The following is a 22,902-nucleotide window of genomic DNA, read 5'->3' on the forward strand; positions in this document are numbered from 1 at the left end:
CCTTTATCATCATGATTAGCATGCATAGATTCCTTATGCTTGTTCTCCTTTCCTTTGCAGGGTGAATTTGTGAATGAATATGTTGGGGAGCTGATTGACGAGGAGGAGTGCCGGCTGCGGATCAAACGTGCTCACGAGAACAGTGTCACCAATTTTTATATGCTAACTGTAACCAAGGTGAATATTATGTCCTGTTTGATAGCAAATGTCACTGATCACCAGGAAACCTTTTTGCTTTGTAAGTACTAAACACATCTTTGTCTTTTTCTTTGAAGGACCGAATAATAGATGCTGGCCCAAAGGGGAACTACTCTCGTTTTATGAACCATAGTTGTAATCCAAACTGTGAAACACAGAAGTGGACAGTGAATGGTGACATTAGAGTTGGACTGTTTGCTCTTTGTGACATTCCTGCAGGTAAAAGGATGGCACTATTTGGCATGTTTGCTTTTGTCTTGCAATGGCCAAGATCCTCACTTGGAATCACGTTTTTTTGTCTTTGAAGTTATTAATACCAGTGAAGTGTTTAGGAACTTTGTCATTCACTGGAGTGGAGATGATACTTAAGGTTCCAGTTTTAGCAGGGGTCTTATGGTAACAAATGCTGGTGAAGTGTCATTGTCACAGGCCTGTCTTCCCTCAGTGTCCATCTGGGTGAATTGTTTTTCTTTAAATTTTAGGAATGGAGTTAACGTTCAATTATAATCTGGATTGCCTGGGCAATGGCAGGACTGAGTGTCACTGCGGAGCAGAAAACTGCAGCGGCTTCCTGGGTGTGCGTCCGAAGGTACGTGGATGAAACTGAAGCTTCTCCTCCCAAATCCAGAAATTTTGTAGGGCAAAGAGGGGTTTGATTTATTTCCCTCTTTATCCTATCTAATACCTTTTACCCTTGAAAGTCTCTAAAAGATTTGATAAGTGTGCCCTGCCATGCTGTTGTATCTGGTGGGAAACACCTGAATGAGCATTTCTGGCTTTTAGAGCTTAAAAACTATTTTAAATGGATCTCGTTTAAGAAAAGTTCATGCAAATAATAACCCAAAATTGATTTTAGTGCCAGGGGTTTATAAGTGACTCTGTGTTGTGATTTTCTCCTTCTTAGACAGCATTTGCAACAGCAAATGAAGAGAAGGTGAAAAATGCAAAATTAAAGCAGAAGAAACGGAAAATAAAAACGGAACAGAAGCAGATGCATGAAGATAACTGTTTCCAGTGTGGAGATGGGGGAGAGCTGGTCATGTGTGATAAGAAGGACTGTCCCAAAGCATACCACCTCCTATGCCTTAACCTGACTCAACCACCTTTTGGTAAGAGCAGTCACATGGCTCCTCCTGCTCAACTTTTCCTTCCTGCTGTAAAATAGCGTTGGAGCTGAAATGCAGCATGCATGTACATAGAATACAGTGTTCATTTACATTAAATGCATTAAATGCAATGTTCATTTGCACTAAGTGCACCAAATTTGCTTTTGCAATACCACTCACTTTTAGCAGTATATCATGTGGCTGTTGCTAAACAGAACCAGTGGGCAGAGGCTTTGTCATAGTTTTTAATGTTATTCTTGTTCCTCTCCTTGAATCAAACTTCCTCTTATTTTGATTGAAACATGAGCATCATCTTGGTATCCTAGCACAAGTCAGATGACAGTTCAAACTGGCAAAGCCAGCAGAATGTGTAGGGCTGACCTGAAGCTTCCTTTGGAGATACCCTCTGAGGAGCACAGTGTCCAGGGCAATGTGAGATGCTCACAAATCAGGAAAAGGTGGGAAAAAACCTCAGTCTTGCTAGGACATTCAGTGCCTTGATGCCCAAAGGGGTAGATCTGACCATTTTAGGCTCTGATTTTGCATGCAGTAATGTTCTGGGCCAAGAGAGGCCTAAAAAAATGCAGAATAGAACTGTGTTCAGTCAGATTCTTGTACATGAGAAGCAGAAGTAAGGGCTGATTTTTCTGAACTTTCTTTGCATTCATCTGAGCAATTCCAACACGGAGTGAGGGTTAAAGGCTGGTGCTGTCTCCGAAGTGCACTAATTCCAGCTTCCTTTCTCTCTCTCCTCCCATCCTCAGGAAAGTGGGAATGTCCATGGCATCAGTGCGACATCTGTAGCAATCCTGCCGTTTCCTTCTGTGAGTTTTGCCCCCATTCCTTCTGTAAGGATCACGAGAAGGGAGCCCTGGTGCCGTCGGCGCTGGACAGCCGCCTCTGCTGCTCCGCACATGACCCCAAATCTCCCGTGGCACCCGAGTACTGGAGCAAGATCAAGTGCAAATTGGAAGCACAGAATGCTGTGGAAGAGGCAAAGGAGTGAATTTGGTTAAAAACAAACGCGGGAGGGGAGAAGAGGGGCAGCAGGCGATGAACTCAGAGAGATTGTGATGCCACACTCGGCTTTGTCCTCGGAACTGTCGCGTGTGAGCTGGAACGGGACCATTGACCCGAGTGAGAAGGACCAGGCAGTGGTGTTTGGTTTTTATTGTTTGGTCTTTCTTTTACCCTTGAATGTGCTACAGCAGCTCTTACTGTTGGAAACCAGGAACATCTTGGCCTTTGAAGAAAACCGTAAACCTTTTGACAGTGAAAAGAATATTCTGTTTAAAATAATGTTCTTTGAGTGTAGAAAGCAAAGCATAGCCACATATTTATTTATTTAATTTTGAAAGGGTGTTGAAGATCTGGCTTTGATCAGTCAACGTGTCTTTAAAAACAAAACAGCGAAGCCAACGTAACTTTTGTGTCTAGTTTATGGAAAGAGCAAAGCTTCTCTCCTCTGTAACACTGAGATGCCAAACAGACAGGTGTGGGTGTCAGACCAGGTGACTCTGAAATGCCTCTGTTCCAGTACTTATTGTTAAAGGCATTGGAGAAGGTAGGTTGTCTCTCATGTTTACTTACAAATATTTTTGTGAAGCTTTTCCTGTGAGAAATCAGGTGTGTGACTTCTGGGGAGTGCTCGTAGCACAAGGTCTGGTAGTGGGGAAGAAATGGTGGTTCCTTGCTCCAGAGTTGTCTTGGGTGTTTGCACACAGGTGGAAATTCAGAGTTTAATTGCACAGTGGTCATTTCTTTATCCCACCTATTCTGGAAGCCCTTCCCAGGCAGGTGAGGCTCCCAGCCTCAGTCAGAGCTGAAGTCAGTCCTGCCAGTGAGGTCATCTGCCACATCTGTGCTGGTTTGGTGGCAGTTACTGAGTGTGATTCTTCAGTCCTGCCTTCTCAGGCTCCCCTTGGCTTCAGGGAGACTTGGGCACATGAGGGACCTGACCCATGTGTGTTGGTTTTGATGGGATGTTAAGATTTTTTTGTTGAGAGAGATCTTCTGACTTTAATCTTCATTGTCAATGGAGCTGAGGAACATCTCAGCACTTCCTCAATGAACAGGGTATTTTGTGTCTGGGTAAGGGGCCATATCCCAGCAGCCAGCTGAAGCCTCAGGAGATGGTTCTCTCTTGGATTTCCTCTGTTAATCAGAGAGACAAACTCCTTCAGTGAGACTTTCGAAGTGGCTTAGGTTGGCTCTTGCTCCAGACTTTCTTTAGAAAACCTATCCCCCATTCTTTTGTGCAAGGAGCCATGGGGCACTGGTGTCCCCAGGCTGGAACTAGTTTTGGTGACTCTTCCCCCCCAGCCCACGATCTCACCAAGCACTGTGTGTCCCCCCCCGCTCTGGTACAGCGAGTACTTCTGACTTGTGTGCTGATAATAGCTACTCCCTGCCAGCCTTTGCTCGGGGGTACTGAAAATAATCAAGTGTTGCTGGCATCTGGCTGAATTGAAGAATTAAGAACCTTGTCTCTGTAAAACTGCTTACACAAACCTACGGGAGCACGGAGACTTCTCAGATCAAGAAAATAGGCTGAAAAGGTCTATGTGGAATTTAGAGCGTGTCTTGCCTCTGCCTGGTGTCCTTCTCATCCTCAAATTTATGTACAGGGGGAGGTTTTTGTGTGTGTGCAATGATAGAGTGATAGATACACTACAGCTGCTGTGCCGTGGACTCGGCCCAGAGCCCCTACCCACACTTCCCTGGGGTGACAGAACCCACAGGTGTTGGGGCAGTGCTGGGGCAGCAGCTCTTGGGATTCCTAAAGCACTTCCTGCTGTGGGCCGTGCTCCAGTGAGGGTCCGACACTAACCCTGCTGGAAAGCACTGCTGGATTTTGGTATTTTTAAAGAAAAAAAAAATTACAAAAAGGATTTTATTTTTCTTAAGGTTTTGTGTGAGAAATGTCTCTTTTTAAGCTCTTATTGAGGATGTTTAACCTTCTCAGAAATTCCAAACACAGCTCTTGCTACCACATCTGTAGGGCCTGAGGTGTTCACTTTACATGATTTATTAGGCTGGATAATGTTCAGTGATTTTCTCTTGGGAAGTCAAAGCATTCTGATATTGCAGATACCAGCTGATATATTTTATATATATATATATATATATATATATATATATCAGATATGTTGATATTGTGCTGCTGTGTGAGTGCACTGGCCTGCTCCTTTCATTCCGTGTCTGTGGTGACCTGCTGAGCAGAGGGACGTGGTGTGGCAGCACCAGGACACCTTGGGAGCATTGGATGGGAGCCACGGCTGTCAGTGGCCACCTGGGCTGTGCCACAGTGCTGTGCCAGGGCACAGGACACAGGGAGGGCACAGAAGGCTTAGAACTTCTCAAATGCTGTGATGGAGGCTGCTGCTCCTCCTGTGCCACTCAATGTCTTGGTTCACTTTGTGTTCAAACTTCTTAGAGATGCTTTTTTTCCACCAAAAAAAAGATTCATAGCAGCCAACAGCTGGGCTTGGACTCAGAAGGCAAAACAGGAGGTGGTTTGTGAGGTTGTTCAGTTTGTGAACAAAATCTGAACTGAAGAGAAGGTAAATCTTTCAAAAAGCTTTAACATTGTTAGATGAGGAAAAGCCGGTTCAGAGGATCTTGGTGGCTGGAGGGGCTGTTCTGAGTGCCAGACTCAGATGTTAAAATGCACATTTTAATCATGTCTTTGTAAAGTGAGTAACCAGAATGTAGTTTCTTAGTGCTGTTCCTTTGTAAGGAAAAGATTCTGCAGCTGTTCTGATGGATTGGCTTCAGCAGGGCGGGAGGCAGCTGCTGAATTGATTTGTGTGGGCTCCAAAACAAGGAATCTTGGATAGTTTGGTCATTTCATGCTGAGACCTAGAGGAAATCCACAGAGCTGGTGATTTTGGTGGAGAACTGCAGTGTGCTGTCCCAGCACATTGTTGTTCCTTCATGGGAACACACCAGCACATTTTCCCCTTACTTTTGTGTTAAATTTTTGGGGTGGCCCCACACTTCTGGTGACCTGCTGCCTCCAGTTCTGGCACCTGGGCAGTGCCTGAGCTGGCCTGCCCAGGGAACAGGGTTTGTGGTTTACTGGAACTTTTCCTCTGCAGCTGCACCTGAGCACAGTGCAGGCATACTGCAGCCCGTGGCCAGATGAGTCTAGACGCAAGAATTCCATGATTCTGTGATTCCAGTGGTACGGAGGCTGGTTCCACCATTCCTGAACACATGGTGCAAGCATTAGCTGCTGTAGCTGTCAGGTTATTGTATAGACTTGTCCTGTCCATAGACTGTTGAAGGCATTTGCAGCTCAGGAAGGAGATTTTGTGGGCAAATCACCTTCTCTGGTCACCACATGGTCTTGAAGAATCAGTTCAAATGGAGTAATAGGGCCGGAATGTGGATTTTTGGCCTTTCTTCTAAAAAAAACCCTTCTCCCTTCTTTTATCTTAATTTCAGGATAGAATGGGAAAGACACAATTACTAGACATAATTATCAATGAGCATAAAATCTGTATATATTGAAACTTTACAGAATTATGTGGGCGGGGAGGGGGGAGGGTGGGATGGGGGTGTCCGATGCTGGTACGGAGAAGTCACTTTAACATGGAAACCTCTGCCTCATTGAATTCAGGGTTTAATGTACTTGAAGCTCTGCGGTTCCTTTTACAGCTTTTTTATTTATACATAATTTTTTGTATACTGCATTGAAAATGTCCTTGACTTCCCCCAAGTTCCTTCCTGCTCCCGCTGTACAGTGGATCCATGGCAAACGGGAGGGTTTGGAAGCAGCCGTCTCGGAGGTGTGTGTTCACCAGGTGTCGCGTGGGAGACGGCGACCTTGGAGCAATGCTGTCCCTTTGCTTCCCATTCCCATCAGCTTTCCCCACCATTTCTCTTTGTGTAGCAAAAACATTTGCACTTACGATACACTCCTACACGTTGGATGTAGTCCCAGTGTTGTTCTGAGGGGAAAAAGGAGAAAGAAACAAAAGGCAAAACAGGAAGAAAAGAAAAGCTGTTCCCTGTGATACTGTATTTCTGAGTGAGCAGCTCAGGTCTGTGTTCCCCTGGGAGGGGTCTTGCTGCTCCAGAGTGGGAGGTAGGGAGCTGGAACTGTGCTTTGTGTAGGGGATTTCTGTGATTAATGTGAATAAAAAAGGGAAAACATGTATGAATTTGCCAAAGCCATTCACCACTCCCTGTTCCCCGGGGCTGTGCCCTCCCTGTGCCACCGCCAGCTCCAGGGGCAGGTGGCTGCCTGGGGTCCCTCGGGAGATCCCAGCTGTGTGGGGTCTGTGGGAACCCCGCACCTTGCAGTTCTCTCTCGCTTTTGGGTCATAAACAGACTGGATGAACCCCTACGCTCCCTATTCCCAGGTGGATCTGTATCTCATTTCTGGTGTCACTTTTCCTTTTCCAACAAGCCAACGGCGTTGCCGCAGCCCCCGGGGGGATCATGTCCCGTTTGAGCCGGGGGCTTGGGGGGGTTGGGGGTTTGCATTCCGGGTGCTGTGAGGACCCCAACCCGTTTGTCTCCACACGAGTGATGTTGCACAACACAGATCCCCGCGGATCCGTCTCCATCCCCACGTGCTCTGTAAGATGGACCTTTGTAGAGTCGTTATTTCTGTAGACTTTGTTTATCTGTAACAAACTTTGTAGATTCTGTGAAATGTTATTTTAACGAAATCACTCGAGTCTTTAATAGCAAAGCATCGATATTCACCGAAGTCGGTATCGAAGAGTTTTTGGACGCTGACGCAGCCCTGGCACTAACGAGGAGTGTCTGATTCCACGGGGCATTACTGTATCATGACTTGATGTTGCCGCATAGACTTTGAGATATCCAATATTTTGGGGGGTTTGTGTTGGCTTCTGTCCTCTTGCATAGTGTGAAGCCTGTAAAGCTGGTTCCCTGTACATAGATAGCTCCTGTCCTCTAGGTAGAGCGTATTGAGACTTGCCTGTAATATTTTAGCTTCTTACTGACTGTGTGTGATGGTAGAACATATAATTTTTGTACATTCTATTTACTGAGATGTTGCCTTTTTTTTTTATTTTATTTTACGAATACTCTGGAATTCAGATGTGGGAATTTTTTGTTTTGGTTTGTTTTTTTGGTTTGTTTGTTTGGGGTTTTTTTGTTTGGTTTTTTGGTTGTTTTTTTTTTTTGTTTGTTTGTTTGTTTGTTGGGGGGGTTGTTTGGTTTTTTGGGGTTTTTTTGGTTTTTTGGGGTTTTTTTTTTTTTGGTTGTTTGTTTTTTTGGCTTTTCCGTGAGGATTCCTTTGGAAAGGTTTTTAATGACATTCCACTGATCTGAAATTTTTGCTTGAGGTTGACTTCAATAAATCGTTCTGAATGTTCCAATGATGAGATGAGTCAGTTCCGTCTCGGGGCGGGGCGGGGGGATAACGGGACTCCGGCTGCGGGTCCCTCCTCCGGGCCGGGCGCGGAGGCTGCGCTCGCCCCGCCCCGGCGGCTCCGCGGGCGGGCAGTGGCCATGCGGCGAGCGGAGCTGGCGGCCGAGAGCGCGCTGCGGGCGCTGCTCCTCGCCACCTTCGGGTGGGTGCGGGACCCCCGCCCGCCGCCCTCCCCGCCCCCGCCCCGGGGCTCATTCACTTGTCTTGTTGTTCCAGGATCATGGAGTTCCTGCCGCCCTTCCAGCGCGTGGTGCAGCCCGAGGAGATGTGGCTCTACAAAAACCCCTACGTTGAAGTGGACCATGTTCCCACAGTGCTCATGTTTGTAAGTTCAGTGGGTTCGTGGAGTGCTTTGGGTCGGAAGGCACCTTAAAAGATCATTTCGCCCCTCCCACTATGGGGGATGCCCGCCCCCCTTCCACCAGACCAAGCCCTACGCAACCTGGCTGTGACCAGTTCCAGGGATGGGGCATCCACAGCTTCTCTGGGCAGCCTGTGCCAGTGTTTCCCGCATTTACTTTGACTTATTCTCAAATTACAAGCTCTCCTTTTAAAGCAGAGCTGCTTGCTAAAGGCTTGCACTGCAGTACCTGCAGCTCCTGGTGCACGTCGCTGGAAGTGCTGGATATTGTATCCATGTGGATAAACAGCTGAAGGGAGGGGCTGTGAGGATGGAGCCAGGCTCTGCTCAATGGGGCAAGAGGCACAAGCTGGAACATGGGGATTTCCGCCTCAACTTTCCTATGTGGGTGATTGAGCACTGACACGGGCTGCCCAGACAGTGGGAGTTCTCCTTACCTGGAGATACTCAAAATCCATCTGGACACAATCCTGGGTGATGTGCTCTGAGGACCCTGAGCAGAGGGGTTGGACTTGATGGTCCCCGGTGGTCCCCATCCTGTGAGATTAGTACCAACTAGGCCAAACTTACAGTGATTTTTGTCGTATTTTGAGGCTTTACCATGCAGGGTTGCCTTTGGGATTTGAAGTTCATAAACTAGTGGGGACTTTGTACTGTTGTCCATAATCCATTCCACGTCTAAGTTATCAGGCACATAGAAGATAGCATAGCTCTCTCTATCAGGGAATGTTTTCCTTGCAAGCAGCTATTTTTAGCAGAGATTTATTACGATTTTATTGTCAAATGTTTTCCCAAGGGCTTCAGGCTTGGTTAGAAGAGTGACTAACTCTGTGTTGGATTTCTAGGAGACAGCAATGTGCCAGAGGGATTGACTTCCTCTGTCACAGGTGTGAGGTGAGGGGCTGTGGCTCTTGATTTGGCAAATGGCAGGTGGGATTTTCTGCAAGAGGTGGCCACTAAGCATTAAGGATAAAACCTCGGGATAGCATTTGGAACAGACAGTGTAAAGCAGGACGTGTGCCAGAGTTCAGGTGGGAACAGACTCCATGGGAGCCGTGGTGTGGATGTCCCAGGATGAAATCCCCCAGGGCTGAGATGGGGATGATGATAACTGGTTGCTCTGAATCAGCAGCTCCTGTGGTTTTGCTGACAGGCACGGGTGCTGCTGACAGAGTGCTAATGCTGGGGCTTGCAGGGAGGGGAGAGCTGAGGTGCCGTGGCTGGGGACACCCCCAATAACCAGCCAGAGCAGCACTCTGTGCCAGAAGAGCAGTCTGAGAGCTGAAGGATATGCTGGGCTGATCAGGACCTGCTGCAAATCCAGCTGGTGGGAATTGTGTTCTGTTGGAACTGCAGTGGTTGGAGAGGACAAATCACTGCTTGGCTTTGAGGAAGGGAAGTGTACTTGGAGTTCTGGAGTAAATGCTGCTGGTTCTGGTGAGAATTTAAACCTCCTTCACTGACACCTAAAATTCTCCCTGTTTTGTGCAGTTCATCGCATTTCTGTCTCCCTTGTTGCTCATCATCCTGGCGAGGCTGTTCATGAGCGCCGACCGCGAGGACACGCGGGAAGCCTGCCTTGGTGAGCTCCTCCTTGTCCCAGAGAAAGGCAGCTTGAGCCCTGCCCATGCCTGAATGTGCTGCACTTTCAGGTGGGGATGATGCTGATGTGACCCTTTTGCTCTCTCCCAGCTGCCAGCCTTGCTCTTGCCTTGAATGGGGTTTTTACAAATGCCCTGAAGCTCGTTGTGGGGAGGTGAGGACTGGCTGGTTCCCAACTGCGCCGTGCGGGGAGGGCAGGGGAAGCAGGTCTGCAATAGCCAGATCAGGGCCAGGAGCTGAACTTGGACGTGCCCAGCCTGGAAAGAATGTGGTTTTTTCTAGCTGTAAAGACAATTCAGTATTAGAAAAAACACTGGGGAGCTGCTGTCTCTGTCCATTATTCAGATGGGCTCATTTAGGCCCACACTGCAGAGAATCGCATTGGCAAGGGCAGCTCCGTGCTGCTGCGCGGGTGCTGGGTGTGCCCACGCCTGGGGGCCCTGAGCTTCACTTCCCTGTCCCAGGCCGCGGCCCGACTTCTTTTACCGCTGCTTCCCGGACGGCCAAGCCAACGCGGAGCTGGTGTGCACAGGGGACACCCGCAGAGTGACAGAGGGGCGGAAAAGCTTCCCCAGCGGACACGCTTCCTGTGAGTTTTCCACGTCTCCTTCCTGCTGCAGCCCTGATCAGCAGCTGTGGGGAGCAGGACCCATGGCGGGGGAGGGAGCTTGGATCTGCTTTCCCACACCCCACAGCTTTGGCTGCATTTGTTGACCTGGTCGGGGGACTCAGGTTTCCCTGTGCAAAGCAGTGGGGTGAGAAATGCGGTCCAATGCTGTCTGTAACGCCGGGAGGAGGGATGTGTGCCAGGTACCAGCTCCTAGGATCCATCACTCCCAGATGATCCCTCACTCCCAGCCGGTACTTCCCTCGGCTCACAGGTCTTGAAACTGTTCGATGACTTTGGCGGGGGAAGACATTGCAGACAACCAATGTGATTGATAAAGCAAGCTCCGTTTATCAGCAATCCAGAGGCACTTATATCGTATACCAGCTTGTTAACTCTTTATTGGCTTAAACCTATCAAAGCGCATTTTTGCTTCTACATAATTAGACTACATTGGCAAGCTTCTACTAGTTATGTTATGATTAAAGAATTCAGAGTTCACCCTCCCTTCTCATGGTCAGTACATCTTATCTGCACAGCTGCACATCCTCAAAACTCCCTTTTTGTTCTCAGGCTTGTTTCTCACACAGGTGCTTTCTCATGGAGACAGTTTCTCACACTAACCTTTGCTTGCAGGCCTTTTGCTTGTACAGTTCTTTTATTGATCCCATAATTCTATCAATGACCCATGCCCCTGATCCTCTAACCATTCTTCAACACACAGGGACAGGACAGATGCCTCTCACAGCCCTTCCACTGCAGCAGCAGAGGGTGAGGGTCTGGCTGCAAAGCCTGGAGATGTTCTGAGCCAACACTGTTCTATTCTCTTCCAGTTGCCTTCGCTGGTCTTGCCTTCTCAGCCTTCTACCTGGCGGGGAAGCTGCACACCTTTGTCCCAGGCCGGGGGGGCCGAGCCCTGCGCTTCTGTGCCTTCCTCCTCCCGCTCTTCCTGGCCACCCTCATCGCCGTGTCCCGCACATGTGACTACAAGCACCACTGGGAAGGTGGGTCAGCGTCTGCCAGTGCGCCTGGACGGGGCTCAGCAGGTGCCTGAGTGGGCACTCCAGGCAGGGAGGGCTGTGGTGCCACAGAGGTTCAGAGCCCCCAACAGCAATTTGGGTTTTTTGGGGTTTTTTTTTTTTTTTTAAACTCCTCCAGTGGCAATTTTGGTGCCACCTGCAGGGAACTGATGCCTTTCTGAAATACATGCCAAGCTTGGGTTTACAGCCAAGTCAGGTTATGGATCCAGCAGAAAAGCTGCTGCTGCTGGGGAATTCCATCACGAGGCTTGCGAGGGTGAAGGGCCGTTAACTTCCCTCTGCTCTCGCCCACAGATGTGTTGGTTGGCTCAGCGATGGGCTTGGCGCTCGCGTACCTGTGCTACAGGCAGTACTACCCTCCCCTGGCAGACCCCACGTGCCACAAACCATCTCTGGCCAAGCCCAAACCGCTGCCGGCGCATGAGGAGAAGCCTCCAGCTCCCAGCTTCCACCTGAACATATAGAGATGGGCTCTGTCCTGCCTGGCCCCTGGATGCCTTTGGGGAGGCTGCTCATGAGAAGTGGCTCTGATGAGGATGAACCCCTGGGCAGGTGTTCCCTGCAGAGCCGGTGAGTTTCCTGCCCAGGCCCTTGTGTTGCTTCGGTTAATTGGATTTTGTAGGCCACCCCCTCTTCAGGCCCACTGTGAGGCGAGGGAGGCACTCAGGGCGGAAAGACAATTGCAGTACGAAGGTCCTGAACAAGAGCTGGGAAAATGTGACAACCCAGTGTGCCCAGTCTGTGGGAATTCTTGTGTCCAGCCCAGGAAGCACCATTGGTCACCTCCCTGCAATCCAGCTGAGCTGTCCCAGCCCTTCTCCTGAGAAATGAAGTGCAGGACCTGCCAGCTTTGAGTTTTTTCTAATTTCCCAAATAAAGTTTAATTTTTGTACTGAGCTGTGGTACTCAAACTTTACTTCGAGGCTTGGGTTGTTGCTTTATAAGCCATTTCCTCAGGTGTCTGAAGGGGTTTCTGGTGGGTGCTCATTTTGTATGTTTCCTTGCAGCTTTAGTATAGTTTTAAGGAGATGACAGCAGAAAATGAAATGGTGTCTGAGGGCATCCCTGCACCTCTGTGAGAGCATCCTGCACAGGTGCTCGTTTCCCTGCCCATGGTCTGTCTCTCAGACAAGGAAGGGCAGAGTGCTGCAGAGATCCAGGGCTGGCAGGAGCTCTGTGAGCAGCTGTTTGTCACTGGTCCCTTCACACACAGGTGTAGTTTCATCGGGTGTGTGTGTACATGCAAACAGCACAGGTGAGGCTGCAGCAGAGCAAGGCAGGTGCATCAGTAATGAAACACCAGCCCATCAGCTGCAGTTGGAACCCTCAATGGCTCTGCAGCTTCAACAGAATTACAGAAATAGCTTCACTTTCCCCTAAAACGGCTCATGGAATTCTCCAGCCCTTCCCTCTTCCCCCAGACATGCATACACCACAGTCATCTACTTATTTATTTTGGCTTTTACTGGAAAAGACATTAAATAACATTTAAAATGTATTTAACTTCTTTTTTTTTAACAAAGTGCATAACTTAAAAAGCTGATCGTTAGTGTCCCACGTTAAAACTGTCCCTTCTCCTACTCCCGTAGGAGACTTTAGCCAGCAGTAGTTCAGGTGCCAACTGAGCAGCTTGGCTGTTCCTGCAGTCAGGTAAAGAACAGCTTCTGTTCCTTGGGAGGGGAGGAGGGATGGAGGCTGCAAACAAAACCCTTCCAATAGTGCAAATAACAGACAATGGAGGAAAAACAAACCAACAGGCTCTGGGGGAAAAAGGCTCCTTACCCCATGCAGGGTAAAAGTCAGCGGGAAGGAAAGTGGTTTGGCTTTTCCAAAGGCTGCACAGCAACACCTCACACAGCACTGGAGCCCCAGCCCAGGCACTGAGCTAGCCTGGGGGCTTCGGTGGCCAGGGAAGGATCACAGAGGCTCTCTAGCCCTGTCCCCCTCAGAACAGAGCTCCAAGGCAGCTGCAGACTGAGCTGCTTACAGAGCTGGTGTCATTCCTGCAGTGTCCAGGCCCTACTGGATCTGGGCTCCACCTTTGCTGGCTGCATTTTGTATATTTAAAGCTAAAAACAAGGACGGGAGTGCGGCGGGCGCAAGATCTCCGTCACCACCTGAGAGCCCCGCGGGACGGCAGCGCTGCTCCGTGCCCCTGCAGGGCACACAGGGCTCACGCTGCCCTGACACTGCCAGGAGCAGCTGCTGGTCCCCAGGCTGGCTGGAGCTGGAGGTGAAGCTTTCCTCGGAGCAGGTACAGCTGGGCACTGGCTTGGTCAGTGCCGTGGGGAGGCCCTTGGTCTGCCAGCGTGGGCTGGGTGAGGGTGCTGAGACGTCACTACCAACACACCAGAGCAGGAAGGAGCACAAACATGCCGCTCTCACGAGGTGCTTTATGGGGCAGCCCTGCCTGGCACGGCCCAGGGCTGCACAAACATGCAGCAGCAGTGCAGGGACATGAAGGTGGCTGGTGGACAGACCCTGCTGGCTCAGCAGCAGCCTGTGCCCTGGGCTTCGCCTCCCAGGCCTGCAGTGCTGGCGTGGGTGTTTGTGTCAGCAGTCAGCAATCTCCCTTGCTCCAAGGCTGCTGTAGCTCTTTCCACGCTCTGTATTTAAGGCTTTTTCTCCTCAAGGTCCCAGGCTGTGAGTGTCCTCACCGAGCCAGGCGCAGGGTCAGGCCCTCGGTGGGTTCTGAGCCTGGACAGCTCATCTGCTGCAGTGCTGGAGGAGCTGGGGTGAGGACTCGCAGGGTGGAGGGTTAAAAGTACACGTTGCCACAGGAGTCACTGTACAGGTGTTGTGTGTGTTTGAGCAGAAGTGGTTTTCCCTTGACAGTTTCCCCCCTAGCCCTACCCAAAATGGAGAAAAATCCATCCTTATCTCCAGGTAGCAGCAAGTACTTGGGAAGCAGCATGCAGGACACGGCAGCAGAGGAGAGAGGAAGGCAGAGAAGAGATCTGGACTTTCCGGGTGAGTACTCAGTGGAACTGGACCTAAGAAAGCAAAAGGAGAAGACAGGAATTCTGGCTGCAGTGAGGCAGCCAGAATCCACCCAGCACAGCCTCCTGGACCCTCCTTGGTTCTCTCCTCATGCCTGATTGTGTCCAGGGAAGAGGAAAGAAACCAGAGGTGCTGAGAGGCCAAAGAAAAAGGCTGGCAAAAGCTCCCTGCCTTAGCTAATGGATATTACTCCCTCAAACAAACCAGATCTCCTCTGAGGTATCCTAGGAAATCCAGAAGGGGTTTAGGCAAAGGTGACTTACAGCCAGAACAGCACAGGTTGGTCACTGGCTTCCTGGTAAAGGTTGATCCAGTGTGATGCCTTGTGTCTGGTAGATCTCCTTCAGAACCAGCAGAACGGTGTCTTCTGACTCCCTGGAGGAGGACATGGGCATCAGAAGGGAAGGCTTCCCTGCACTCTATCAGCACATCTGTGATGGCTGGAGTAGATGCAGTGCTCTGCAGGTGCAGGCAGCACAAGGCAAGGAGAACCACAAGTCTCCTTCCTCTGTCCCTGCCCAGCCTCCGTGTCACGGGCAGGAGAAGATCTTGTTCCCTTGATCAGTTACGGCTTTTCTTACTACACTGGCTGTGAAACTGATGTCATTCTGCTTCCACCACATGCGAATTTGAAGCCCTGAGCATTACACAGACACTTACCAATAGCAGAGATGCCCCTGGAGTGCAAACAAGTATTCGTTGAAGCTCTCTATTGGCTTCTCCTGCAGCACGTAATCGATGCGGTTCCCTCCATTCAGCCTCCCCACGTTGATGAGGGGAGTCTCTTCCTTCACTGCTGTGGGGGGCTCCTCTGGCTTTGTGTCTGGAGAGAGGAAGAGCAGCGTGGTTCAGGCACAGGGCACCAGCAACCATGACAGTACAACAGCAGGGCTAGGCCCTCCTTTCACACCTCTGTGGCTCACACAGGGAAGGGGCAGCTGAAGTGCTCGGAAACAGCAGTGCAAGGAGCAGCCAGAGGAGGGGGACAGGCTTAAAACGTGGTGTGGTGTGCTGAGACCCACCAGAAAATCCCTTCATCAGATGCTAAAAGGCCACAGCATTTGGGGAGAGCCAGGTGCATCCACAGCCTGAAGGCGATCCCTTTGCTGGGCACAGATGATGGGCAGTGTGGCTGCAGGAATCCAGGCACGCTGCTTCATTGGCAGCTCCTAAGGCTGCATCCTTGGCTCCCCCCTGCCCCCCACCACTGACCTGGTTGCTTCTCTGTGCCAGCCTCTGCCTCTGCTTCGGCCTCGGTGCTCCCTGCCTCCAGGGCCGGCACCGGGGCGCGGGTGAAGGACTGCCAGGCCACGCGCAGTGACCCCAGCAGGTTGTTCTTCAGGTCCACGCTCATGCGTGTCAGCCCTTCCTTCAGTTCTGCAAGGCAGGAGGGGGTGGGTGTGGGGCTGGGGGCTGCAGCAGCGGCCCCAGGCCGGGGGACAGGGGCTGCCTGTGCCGTACCGAGGTGCATCCTCTTCCTGCCCTTGTGGTGGGGCAGCAGCATCGGCTCGAACTCCAGGTCTGGGACGATCATGGGCTCGATCCGGTACGCCACGGGGTCAAACTGCACAGGAAGAGGGGGACAGTGGCAGGGCTTGTGCTCCACGTGTCTCACGCAGGACAGCTCTGGTTCTTATACCTACGGGGTGGAAGATGTTGAAGAAGCCTTTGCAGGTGGGCAGGCTGTAGTTTGGGTCGATGCGCTTCACTCCTCGCACTGTGAGAAACATCCCAATGGGAGAGCCAAAGGCAAAGAAGATGGTGGGCTTGTAGTTCAGCTGGGGGTAGTTTGCTGAGACCTGGGAGAGGGGGATGTTCAGATTTGTTCACGAGACAATCTCTGTGCTGGTGTTACGAGGGCTTCGTGGGTGCAGCCAGAGCTCAGCTGTTACCTGTCCTAAGCCAATGTCCCGGTATTGGCAATTCCTGCCATCCTCCGTGCTGTCCCCGTGCTGGGACCCCCCTGCCTCGGCTCCGCGTTTGCTGTGCCCGGGAGCTGCTGAGCTCTGATCCTGCAGCAGCACAAAGGGGTCCTTGTGTCAGAGGGATGGAATGGGATGAGATGTGATGGGATGAGCACAAGCCATGCAGAAAACAAACCTTCATCTCTGTCTTGGAGCTGAGGTAATGGAGTATTTTCATTCTTGGCCCTAAGGGAATTCCCATTTCTTTAAGGTTTGTCTCTGTGCACAAGAACTGGAAAATAAGCAAGGCTGGTGTTAGTTCAGGAGCAAAGGTGTGGTGAGGTGTCTGTTCTATGGGACTGTTCCTCCTCAGAGATGTTTCACGTGTGACTCAGTACCAGAAGATGTGCACTGGTGGGATGGTGGGGAAGAAAAGCAAAGAAGAGCCACAAGAGCCAGTAAAACAGGGGAACTTCTCACCAGTGCTTGCCTGTCCATTTTCTCCTTCTCAAAAACATCACAATACTCAGACAGCTCCAGCTTCCTCAGGATTTCTTTTACTTCCTCAATACCCCCTGTGCTTGAGGTTGTCCTGGACCCCTGTGAACAGATCCAGAAGGGATTGTGCTTTCTGCTCACCAGTTTGCTCCTGTGCATATTGGGTTCTCTCCCCCATCCCCACACAGCTGCAGGAGTGAGGTCAGTGGCCTCCATTACCTGTGCACAGTGCTTGTCCTCCTCAGGATCAGCCTTCTGGTTCGTCAGGAGATCAAACAAAATGAGTGACCCTAGAAACCAGGCATGGGCAGAGCATCAGCAGCCGGAGGGGAAGAGCCCGAGCCACCTCCTTTTTTGGGATGGAAGAGCTGCACCCTGAACTTTTTCACAGGCAGACAGTGACAGGACAAGGGACAATGGCTTTAAACTGACAGAGGACAGGCTACATTAGATGTCAGGAAGAAATTATTTTACTCAGTGGTGAAGCAGTAGCACAGGCTGCCCAGCAAAGCTGTGGCTGCCACACCCCTGGAAGTTGGGATGGGGCTTGGAGCAACCTGGTCTTAGTGGAAGGTGTCCCTTCCAACCCAAAGCATTCTGTGGCTGTTCCCTCCCTGCTCCCCTGGCGCTCGCAGGAGCCGCGGGTGAGCCCTTACCCAGGCTGTGCCCCGCGATGGACACCCCGCCCTTGAACTGCGGGTTCCTCTGCAGGAAGAGCTGGTGCAGGCGGTTCATCTCCGAGGCCACCGTGTCCACGATGGTCTGGCAATAGGTGGAGCTGTTGTAGAAGAACACGTCCAGGATGGTGTCATTGATGAAGTGACGCAGGCGGTTGATGCTGGGCAGCGTGATCCGCTCCAGGTCACTGCGGGGGAAAGGGGAGAGGGGGCTGCAGCTGAGGAAGCCACGGAACCCCACCATGTTTCTAAAGCAAAATAGAAGTTCAGAGCAGGAATGACGCTGTCCCCAAGGGTGTACATTGTAATCCAGACCCTCGGCTTATGCCCAGACCAAAGGCAAAGCACAGCCTGTGCTCTTATATTCCAAGAATGAAGAGCCTGCCCTTTCTTCCCCAGGAGCCTGGCCTGCTTTCTGTCCTTCCTGGGGCACTGCAGAGCAGTGCTGCAGTGCAGGAACTGGGTACTCAGTTCTCAGAGGCCTTTAGCAAGGTTTGGGCATCCACGGCCCCTCCCCAGATCAGCCATGGAAAGGCAGAAGCCTCTGCTCTCTGGATGCTGATCGGAGCAGGCGCCTGCTGTGTGCTACAGAATGGCCGTGGGAAGTGCTCTGGGGGTTCCTGTCTCACCTGCTCACCCCTACCCTAAAAGCTCACAGCTTTCCCTTTGCTTTTCGGACAGAAAAAGTGGAGTTTCCAGGGGAGGAGGCTGCCTGTGCACTTTGCCATCCCTGCAGACACTTACACATCCACGCCAGTGGAGTGGAGGGAGCTGTGCCAGTTCACGGGCAGGAACTCCACCCGGCCAACCTGCTGCTGCTCCTGGGCCTTCTTGAAGTGTGCTTGCAGCATGCTTAGCGAGACATTCCTGAAATCGTTCACTGGAAAAGAGAAGAGCTCTTATGGAGATCCACCGGGCTCTGGGGCCAGCTCGTGGCACCAACAACACTTAATACCACGAAAGATCATTAGAGGGAAATCCCACTGGGGTCTTTAATCTGCTGCTGCTGCTGCTCCCCTAAGTCCCTGAATCTTTAACTAGAGATCAGGGAAGGCTCCAAGTCCTGCCACGTGTGTTTACTGGATTTCACTGCCCCATCTGTGCCTCCTTCACATGGGCAGGGCTTTAGTCTGGCAGTCAGGATAAGGCACATTTAGAAATCTATAAAAAATAACTCTGTTGTGAAGCAAAAGGGATGAACAGCAGCTGCCTAAACCTTTTCAGAAGGGGGGATTTGGTGGGTTAGTGAGCGTTCCATTCACACTCCCCACAGTCAGCAGGTTTGGCCGTGCAGCCGGCCAGTGCGTGGGGATGGTTTGATGCACCGTGACAGCGTTTCCCGTCGCCCAGGACGAGGTTTCTCCCGGCGGGAGCGCCCCTGGGCTCCCAGCTCTCGCACCTACCGCACTGCACGATGCTGCGGAAGCGGATGTCGCAGGCGGGGCCGATCCCGTGCACCACGAACACCAGGTGGTCGATCTGCAGCGGCTCTCCTGAGGAGGGGAGAGGGGCTCAGGGCTGCGGAGACGGCGCCTAGCAGGGAATCGACCTGCTGGAAGCACCGCTGTGCGGGACTGGAGCCTCCCACCCTCACCTCAGCCCATGAAAACCCTTACTGGTGCCTGGATTTGCACCTCAGGGGTGGTGGGGTTTCTTGGTCCTGCTAAATTCAGCCGCCTGCCCTGGAATGGATCTGGACCAACGGGACAGTAGAGGAAGGCGCAGTGGTTCGTCCCCATTCTGCCACCACCCTCACTCACTGCTCTGGGCAGTTCACCCTTGTCCAGCCATGGGGAGCGTTCAGCACAGAGAAGCACAGGGCCAGGAGGTCTCAGTCCAGCTGCCCAGCCCACCCTGACGAGCCACCCCAGCCCCACGGAGCTGCACCTCCCATGTAGGCCCCAGGTGGAGTCAGGGCTTGTTCTCTACTTCCCACACACCTTAGTTTGCATACGTGCCTTCCTGAGGGCAGGCACACATGGAAAATGGAGTAACTGCCTGACCTCCCCACGGGGACAAGTCCTGAGGCCTGACTGGGGGCTCAGGGCAGCTGGGAGGGGACAGAGCTGACACTTGGCTGCATCGATGGGGAGAACATGTGCTCCAGAGAGCCACCAGCACGTAGGTAAGTGATAAACAGCTGTGTCCCTACCAGGGAAAGAAACTCTCCTCCTGTGCAAATAGACATCGAGACCTCGGGGGTAGTTTCAGGCACTGCAGAGCTCCCAACAGCTCTGTCTCTGTACAGGAGCTGGAAGCTCACCACCCTCCCCTGGATCTGCAGCTCGCTGGGGCTGGGGAGGTCTCTGAAACCATTTGGATCCTTTTGGCACAAAATCTTTTGATGTGCACTTCACTTAAAGGATCAGGGGAGCTTCTGCCAGTCTTTCTGAGCGAACAGGTTGGAAAACACTCCACAGGGTTTTGGACGGGTGGAAGGGAGAAGCAAGCTCACCACTGGGGATCTCGACAGCGATGCTCTCCACTCCTCTCTTCACAGTCCGGGGCCGACCTTGTTCCGTGGGGGTGGAGACCCAGTCGTCGGAGCTGGCGACGGGATGGTAGTGAACCATCAGCTTGGGAACAAGGAGAGCCTGTCAGTGACCCGAGAGCAGAGACAGCTCTGGCTACAGCAGCTGCCGGGTGACACGGGGTGGTACCAGACTGTGCTGCCCTTTGCCCAAAGGGGTGTTGAAAAGAAATGTGAAGCTGGTGGCAGACAGAGAGCCATTGCCCTCGCCTCTGGTACAGGCAAGTGAGTGCAATGCCATTGGGACAAACCCATTTGAAGGGAACAGCACAAAGAGACCCAAGGGGATGTCCTCACTGGTCACCACAGAAATCACCAGGCCTGCTCACCTTTGGGTTGTGCAGGATAATGACTTCTCTGTTGGGGGACTCCAGCTTCTTCTTCCACTCATCCAGGGTCACGGCAATCATGTAAGCTTCCTACAGAAGAGAACACCCTCTGTGAGTCAGCTGGAAGTATGCCCATGAATGTTCAACCTTCTGGGACATTCCCCACCCAGTTTTCAGAATCTTTTATCAACACTTTGTAAAAGAAGCAGAGAAATCAGCTGGAGGAGCAGCAGGGTCATCCCAGGATCACCTGCTGAGAGTGTTTAAGAACTCGCCGCTTTGACAGCAGCAGCATCAGACTTCCCCATCAACTTCGAACTGTGGTTTTGGTACATCAGAATAGAATTATTGCAAGGATGTGTATTTTTATACATCTGTCTACATATCTCTACATTTGCATCTTCCCAAAGGAAAGCCTGGCACTTTAAGGTGCCGTGGAAGGATGCACCGAGGCCGGACGAGGGCAGGGGAAGGGGAGGCCATGGCAGTGCTCACAGCTACATCAATCAGCCGCAGGAATGCCGTGCCAAAGCCTCTTTGGAGTTCACGTCCTCAGGCCTGACTGCGGTGCCAGTGGCCTTGTATGGGGTTTGGGACATCAGAGACAGTGTGTGACAAGGAGAAGCTGGGATGGAAACCAATGGGAAAGGTGTGTTTACCTCCAGTTCCTCGCTGAAGGACTCTGAGTAGGGAATAAACTTATTGTCCTTGTCTCCTTTGTAAAACCAGGTGCAGCGACGCACTTCAGACGCCTCCTCCTCCCAGTACACGGCAACGCGCTGCCGCGTCCGCAGGTGCACGTCGTACCTGCCTCCTGATGTCGGGACAACCACGTCATCCCGGTCTTTCCCTGTGGGAACCGAGGCCTGGAATTAATCATGAGAGGCCTGGAATGGCAAGTTCCCAGAGGCATGAGGCTGGATCATTCCCTTGGGCAGCACAGCGGAGCAGGTCAGAGCCACGGCAGCAGATGCCAACATCCTCTGCTCCCAAGTTCAGGGAGCGGTGTCGGGGTATCCTGGGCGAGATGCCCGAAGTCAGACTTCCCCCAGAGGCAGAAGGTAAGATGAAAACATTACACAACACTGTCCTTCTCTCTAGTTCAGGCACATGCTTACATGTCCTTTTCCTGCCTCGCCTGCAGGGTAAAAGAGAATCTGTGGCCCTGGGAAGTGCGTTGTGTAACCGCGGGGGTGCACCAGGGTCCCTGTCTCTAAGCCATTCCTCTTTGAAACAGAGAACTCTCTACAGACCCCAACACAGACCTCAAATTCTGTGAATTTCGCTGCCTTTTGGGTCTGCCTGCGGGCTGGGCTGGTGGCACAGCACCCCGTGCCAGGCTGGGCCGGGCAGCAGCACTGGGGATGGGCAGTGCAGCCTCTAATCCGAAACTTCCTGGGCGAGGGAGGATGGGAGCCAACCCTTGGGCAATCGGAGCTCTGCCTGTAGCAGCAGCAGGTGGCACAGATGGTGACATTTGGCACACCAGGGCTTCAGCACAGGGCTCGGAGCTGACCCCCAAACCTTGCTACCATAGGAGGGACAGCCCCATGCCATGGTGAATGTCCCACTGGAACTCCTGCCATCCTGCTGGCATTCTCCCCGCCTCACCAGAGGATGCTTTGCAGTATGATTATATATAACTTAGAGCAGTATCAGTTGAATGGGGTCAGACCATTTGATGCATCCAAACAGCTCAGTTATTGGGAGCAGGCGCATGGCCAAAAAAAGTCTCAATTTAAAATTCCTTGAGGGAGAATCTAGCATGCCAGGTGGAAGCCATGGATGTCTCCGGGGAATTTTTCCCCGGTACCCAAACAGCACTTCCCCCAAGCACACACCTGATGCTCACCCGTCACCCTCACCAGGCCCATCCCTTACGGTGATTTAAGAGCAAGGACGCGGGATGTAAAAGCAAAGGGCGACGGACGAACAGCGGCCGTAGGAGCCGGGGGCCGGCGGTGCCGTGGGACCCCCGCCCGCGGCGGCCGCGCTCTGCCCGCGCTCCCCCCGGCGCATCCCGCCCCACCTGCGCCGTGCGCCTCCTCCAGCCGCTCCGAGTCCTGCGCGCTGAACGGGACCCAGCGCTCCCGCGTGTCCGTGACCTTGCAGTGGAACCAGTGCGGCACCACGGCCTCGTACCGCCCGCCGGGCTCCGGCTCCGGGGGCTCGGCGGGGGCCGGGGGCGGCCGCGGCGGCTCCTGCGCCGCCATGGGGCCGCTGCGGGGGGAGCGCGGCCACCCCGGGAGCGCCGGTTCCGCCGCCACCGGGGGCTCCGCGGGTCGCGCCCTGCGCCGCGGGGACCCAGCCCCGGCCCCGAGCGGCTCCGGCCCCGAGCGGCTCCGGCCCCGCCGCCCCGGCGGCTGCTGCAGCGCAGGCCCCGCTCCGGCCCCGGCCCCGGCCCCGGCGCCCGCCCAGCCCGGGGCGGTGCTGCCCGCGGCCCGCCCCTGCCGTCAGCGCGGGGAGGAGCGGGGACTGCCCGCAATCCCTGCCCGCAATCCCTGCCCGCAATCCCTGCCCGCAGTCCCTGCCTGTAGCTCTTGCCTGCGGCCCCTGCCCGTGATCCCTGCCCGCTACCTTTGCCCTCAGCCCTGCCCTGCAGCCCCGCAATCGCTGCCCCTGCCTGCAGCTCCTGCC

General features: G+C 52.7%; 3 protein-coding genes across 6 annotated transcripts in view; 2 read left to right on the top strand and 1 right to left on the bottom strand.

Annotated features, from left to right (window-relative positions):
- Nucleotides 1-7,324, top strand: part of NSD3 (nuclear receptor binding SET domain protein 3) — a 36,499-nt gene extending 29,175 nt beyond the window's left edge. For all 3 annotated transcript variants that reach the window (XM_039564306.1, XM_039564308.1, XM_039564307.1), the window contains 5 exons: nucleotides 61-177; nucleotides 276-417; nucleotides 681-787; nucleotides 1,103-1,307; nucleotides 2,069-7,324. In XM_039564306.1, the coding sequence (XP_039420240.1) occupies nucleotides 61-177; nucleotides 276-417; nucleotides 681-787; nucleotides 1,103-1,307; nucleotides 2,069-2,310 (813 nt within the window). In that variant the 3' untranslated portion in view covers nucleotides 2,311-7,324. The remainder of the gene's footprint in view (nucleotides 1-60; nucleotides 178-275; nucleotides 418-680; nucleotides 788-1,102; nucleotides 1,308-2,068) is intronic.
- Nucleotides 2,781-12,243, top strand: PLPP5 (phospholipid phosphatase 5). 2 transcript variants are annotated; one of them, XM_019291201.1, is made up of 7 exons: nucleotides 2,781-2,868; nucleotides 7,934-8,042; nucleotides 9,570-9,660; nucleotides 9,771-9,834; nucleotides 10,145-10,269; nucleotides 11,121-11,291; nucleotides 11,622-12,243. In XM_019291201.1, exons 2-7 carry the CDS (start codon nucleotides 7,938-7,940, stop codon nucleotides 11,789-11,791), a joined length of 726 nt encoding a protein of 241 aa, XP_019146746.1. In that variant the 5' UTR covers nucleotides 2,781-2,868; nucleotides 7,934-7,937; the 3' UTR covers nucleotides 11,792-12,243. The 2 variants fall into 2 exon arrangements, with proteins under 2 accessions (XP_019146746.1, XP_010406606.1); XM_010408304.3 differs by lacking the exon at nucleotides 2,781-2,868 and adding an exon at nucleotides 7,498-7,859.
- A 521-nt stretch (nucleotides 12,244-12,764) lies between these two features.
- On the bottom strand, nucleotides 12,765-22,478 carry DDHD2 (DDHD domain containing 2). Its single transcript, XM_039564334.1, has 17 exons — nucleotides 22,295-22,478; nucleotides 20,925-21,115; nucleotides 20,266-20,355; nucleotides 19,862-19,982; nucleotides 18,810-18,899; nucleotides 18,151-18,286; nucleotides 17,386-17,594; nucleotides 16,949-17,019; nucleotides 16,712-16,831; nucleotides 16,428-16,523; nucleotides 16,220-16,339; nucleotides 15,971-16,126; nucleotides 15,789-15,891; nucleotides 15,540-15,704; nucleotides 14,988-15,150; nucleotides 14,591-14,702; nucleotides 12,765-14,320 (listed from the first exon to the last, which is right to left on the bottom strand). The coding sequence occupies exons 1-16, from the start codon at nucleotides 22,476-22,478 to the stop codon at nucleotides 14,612-14,614; spliced, it is 2,106 nt and encodes a 701-aa protein (XP_039420268.1). The 3' UTR covers nucleotides 12,765-14,320; nucleotides 14,591-14,611.
- Nucleotides 22,479-22,902: the final 424 nt, after the last annotated feature.

The sequence above is a fragment of the Corvus cornix genome, chromosome 22 (genome assembly GCF_000738735.6).
Source record: "Corvus cornix cornix isolate S_Up_H32 chromosome 22, ASM73873v5, whole genome shotgun sequence".
NCBI lineage: Eukaryota > Metazoa > Chordata > Aves > Passeriformes > Corvidae > Corvus > Corvus cornix.

Coding starts and splice junctions, on each gene's coding strand:
- DDHD2 (XM_039564334.1), bottom strand. CDS start 22,478: ATGGCGGCGCAGGAGCCGCCGCGGCCGCCCCCGGCCCCCGCCGAGCCC. Junction 15,892..15,970: donor TCTTCAACATCTTCCACCCC/GTAGGTATAAGA, acceptor CTTCCTGTGCAG/TTTGACCCCGTGGCGTACCG. Junction 14,703..14,987: donor CAGGGGCATCTCTGCTATTG/GTAAGTGTCTGT, acceptor GTCCTCCTCCAG/GGAGTCAGAAGACACCGTTC.
- PLPP5 (XM_010408304.3), top strand. CDS start 7,672: ATGAGTCAGTTCCGTCTCGGGGCGGGGCGGGGGGATAACGGGACTCCG. Junction 7,860..7,933: donor CTGCTCCTCGCCACCTTCGG/GTGGGTGCGGGA, acceptor TTGTTGTTCCAG/GATCATGGAGTTCCTGCCGC. Junction 9,835..10,144: donor CTGAAGCTCGTTGTGGGGAG/GTGAGGACTGGC, acceptor TCCCTGTCCCAG/GCCGCGGCCCGACTTCTTTT.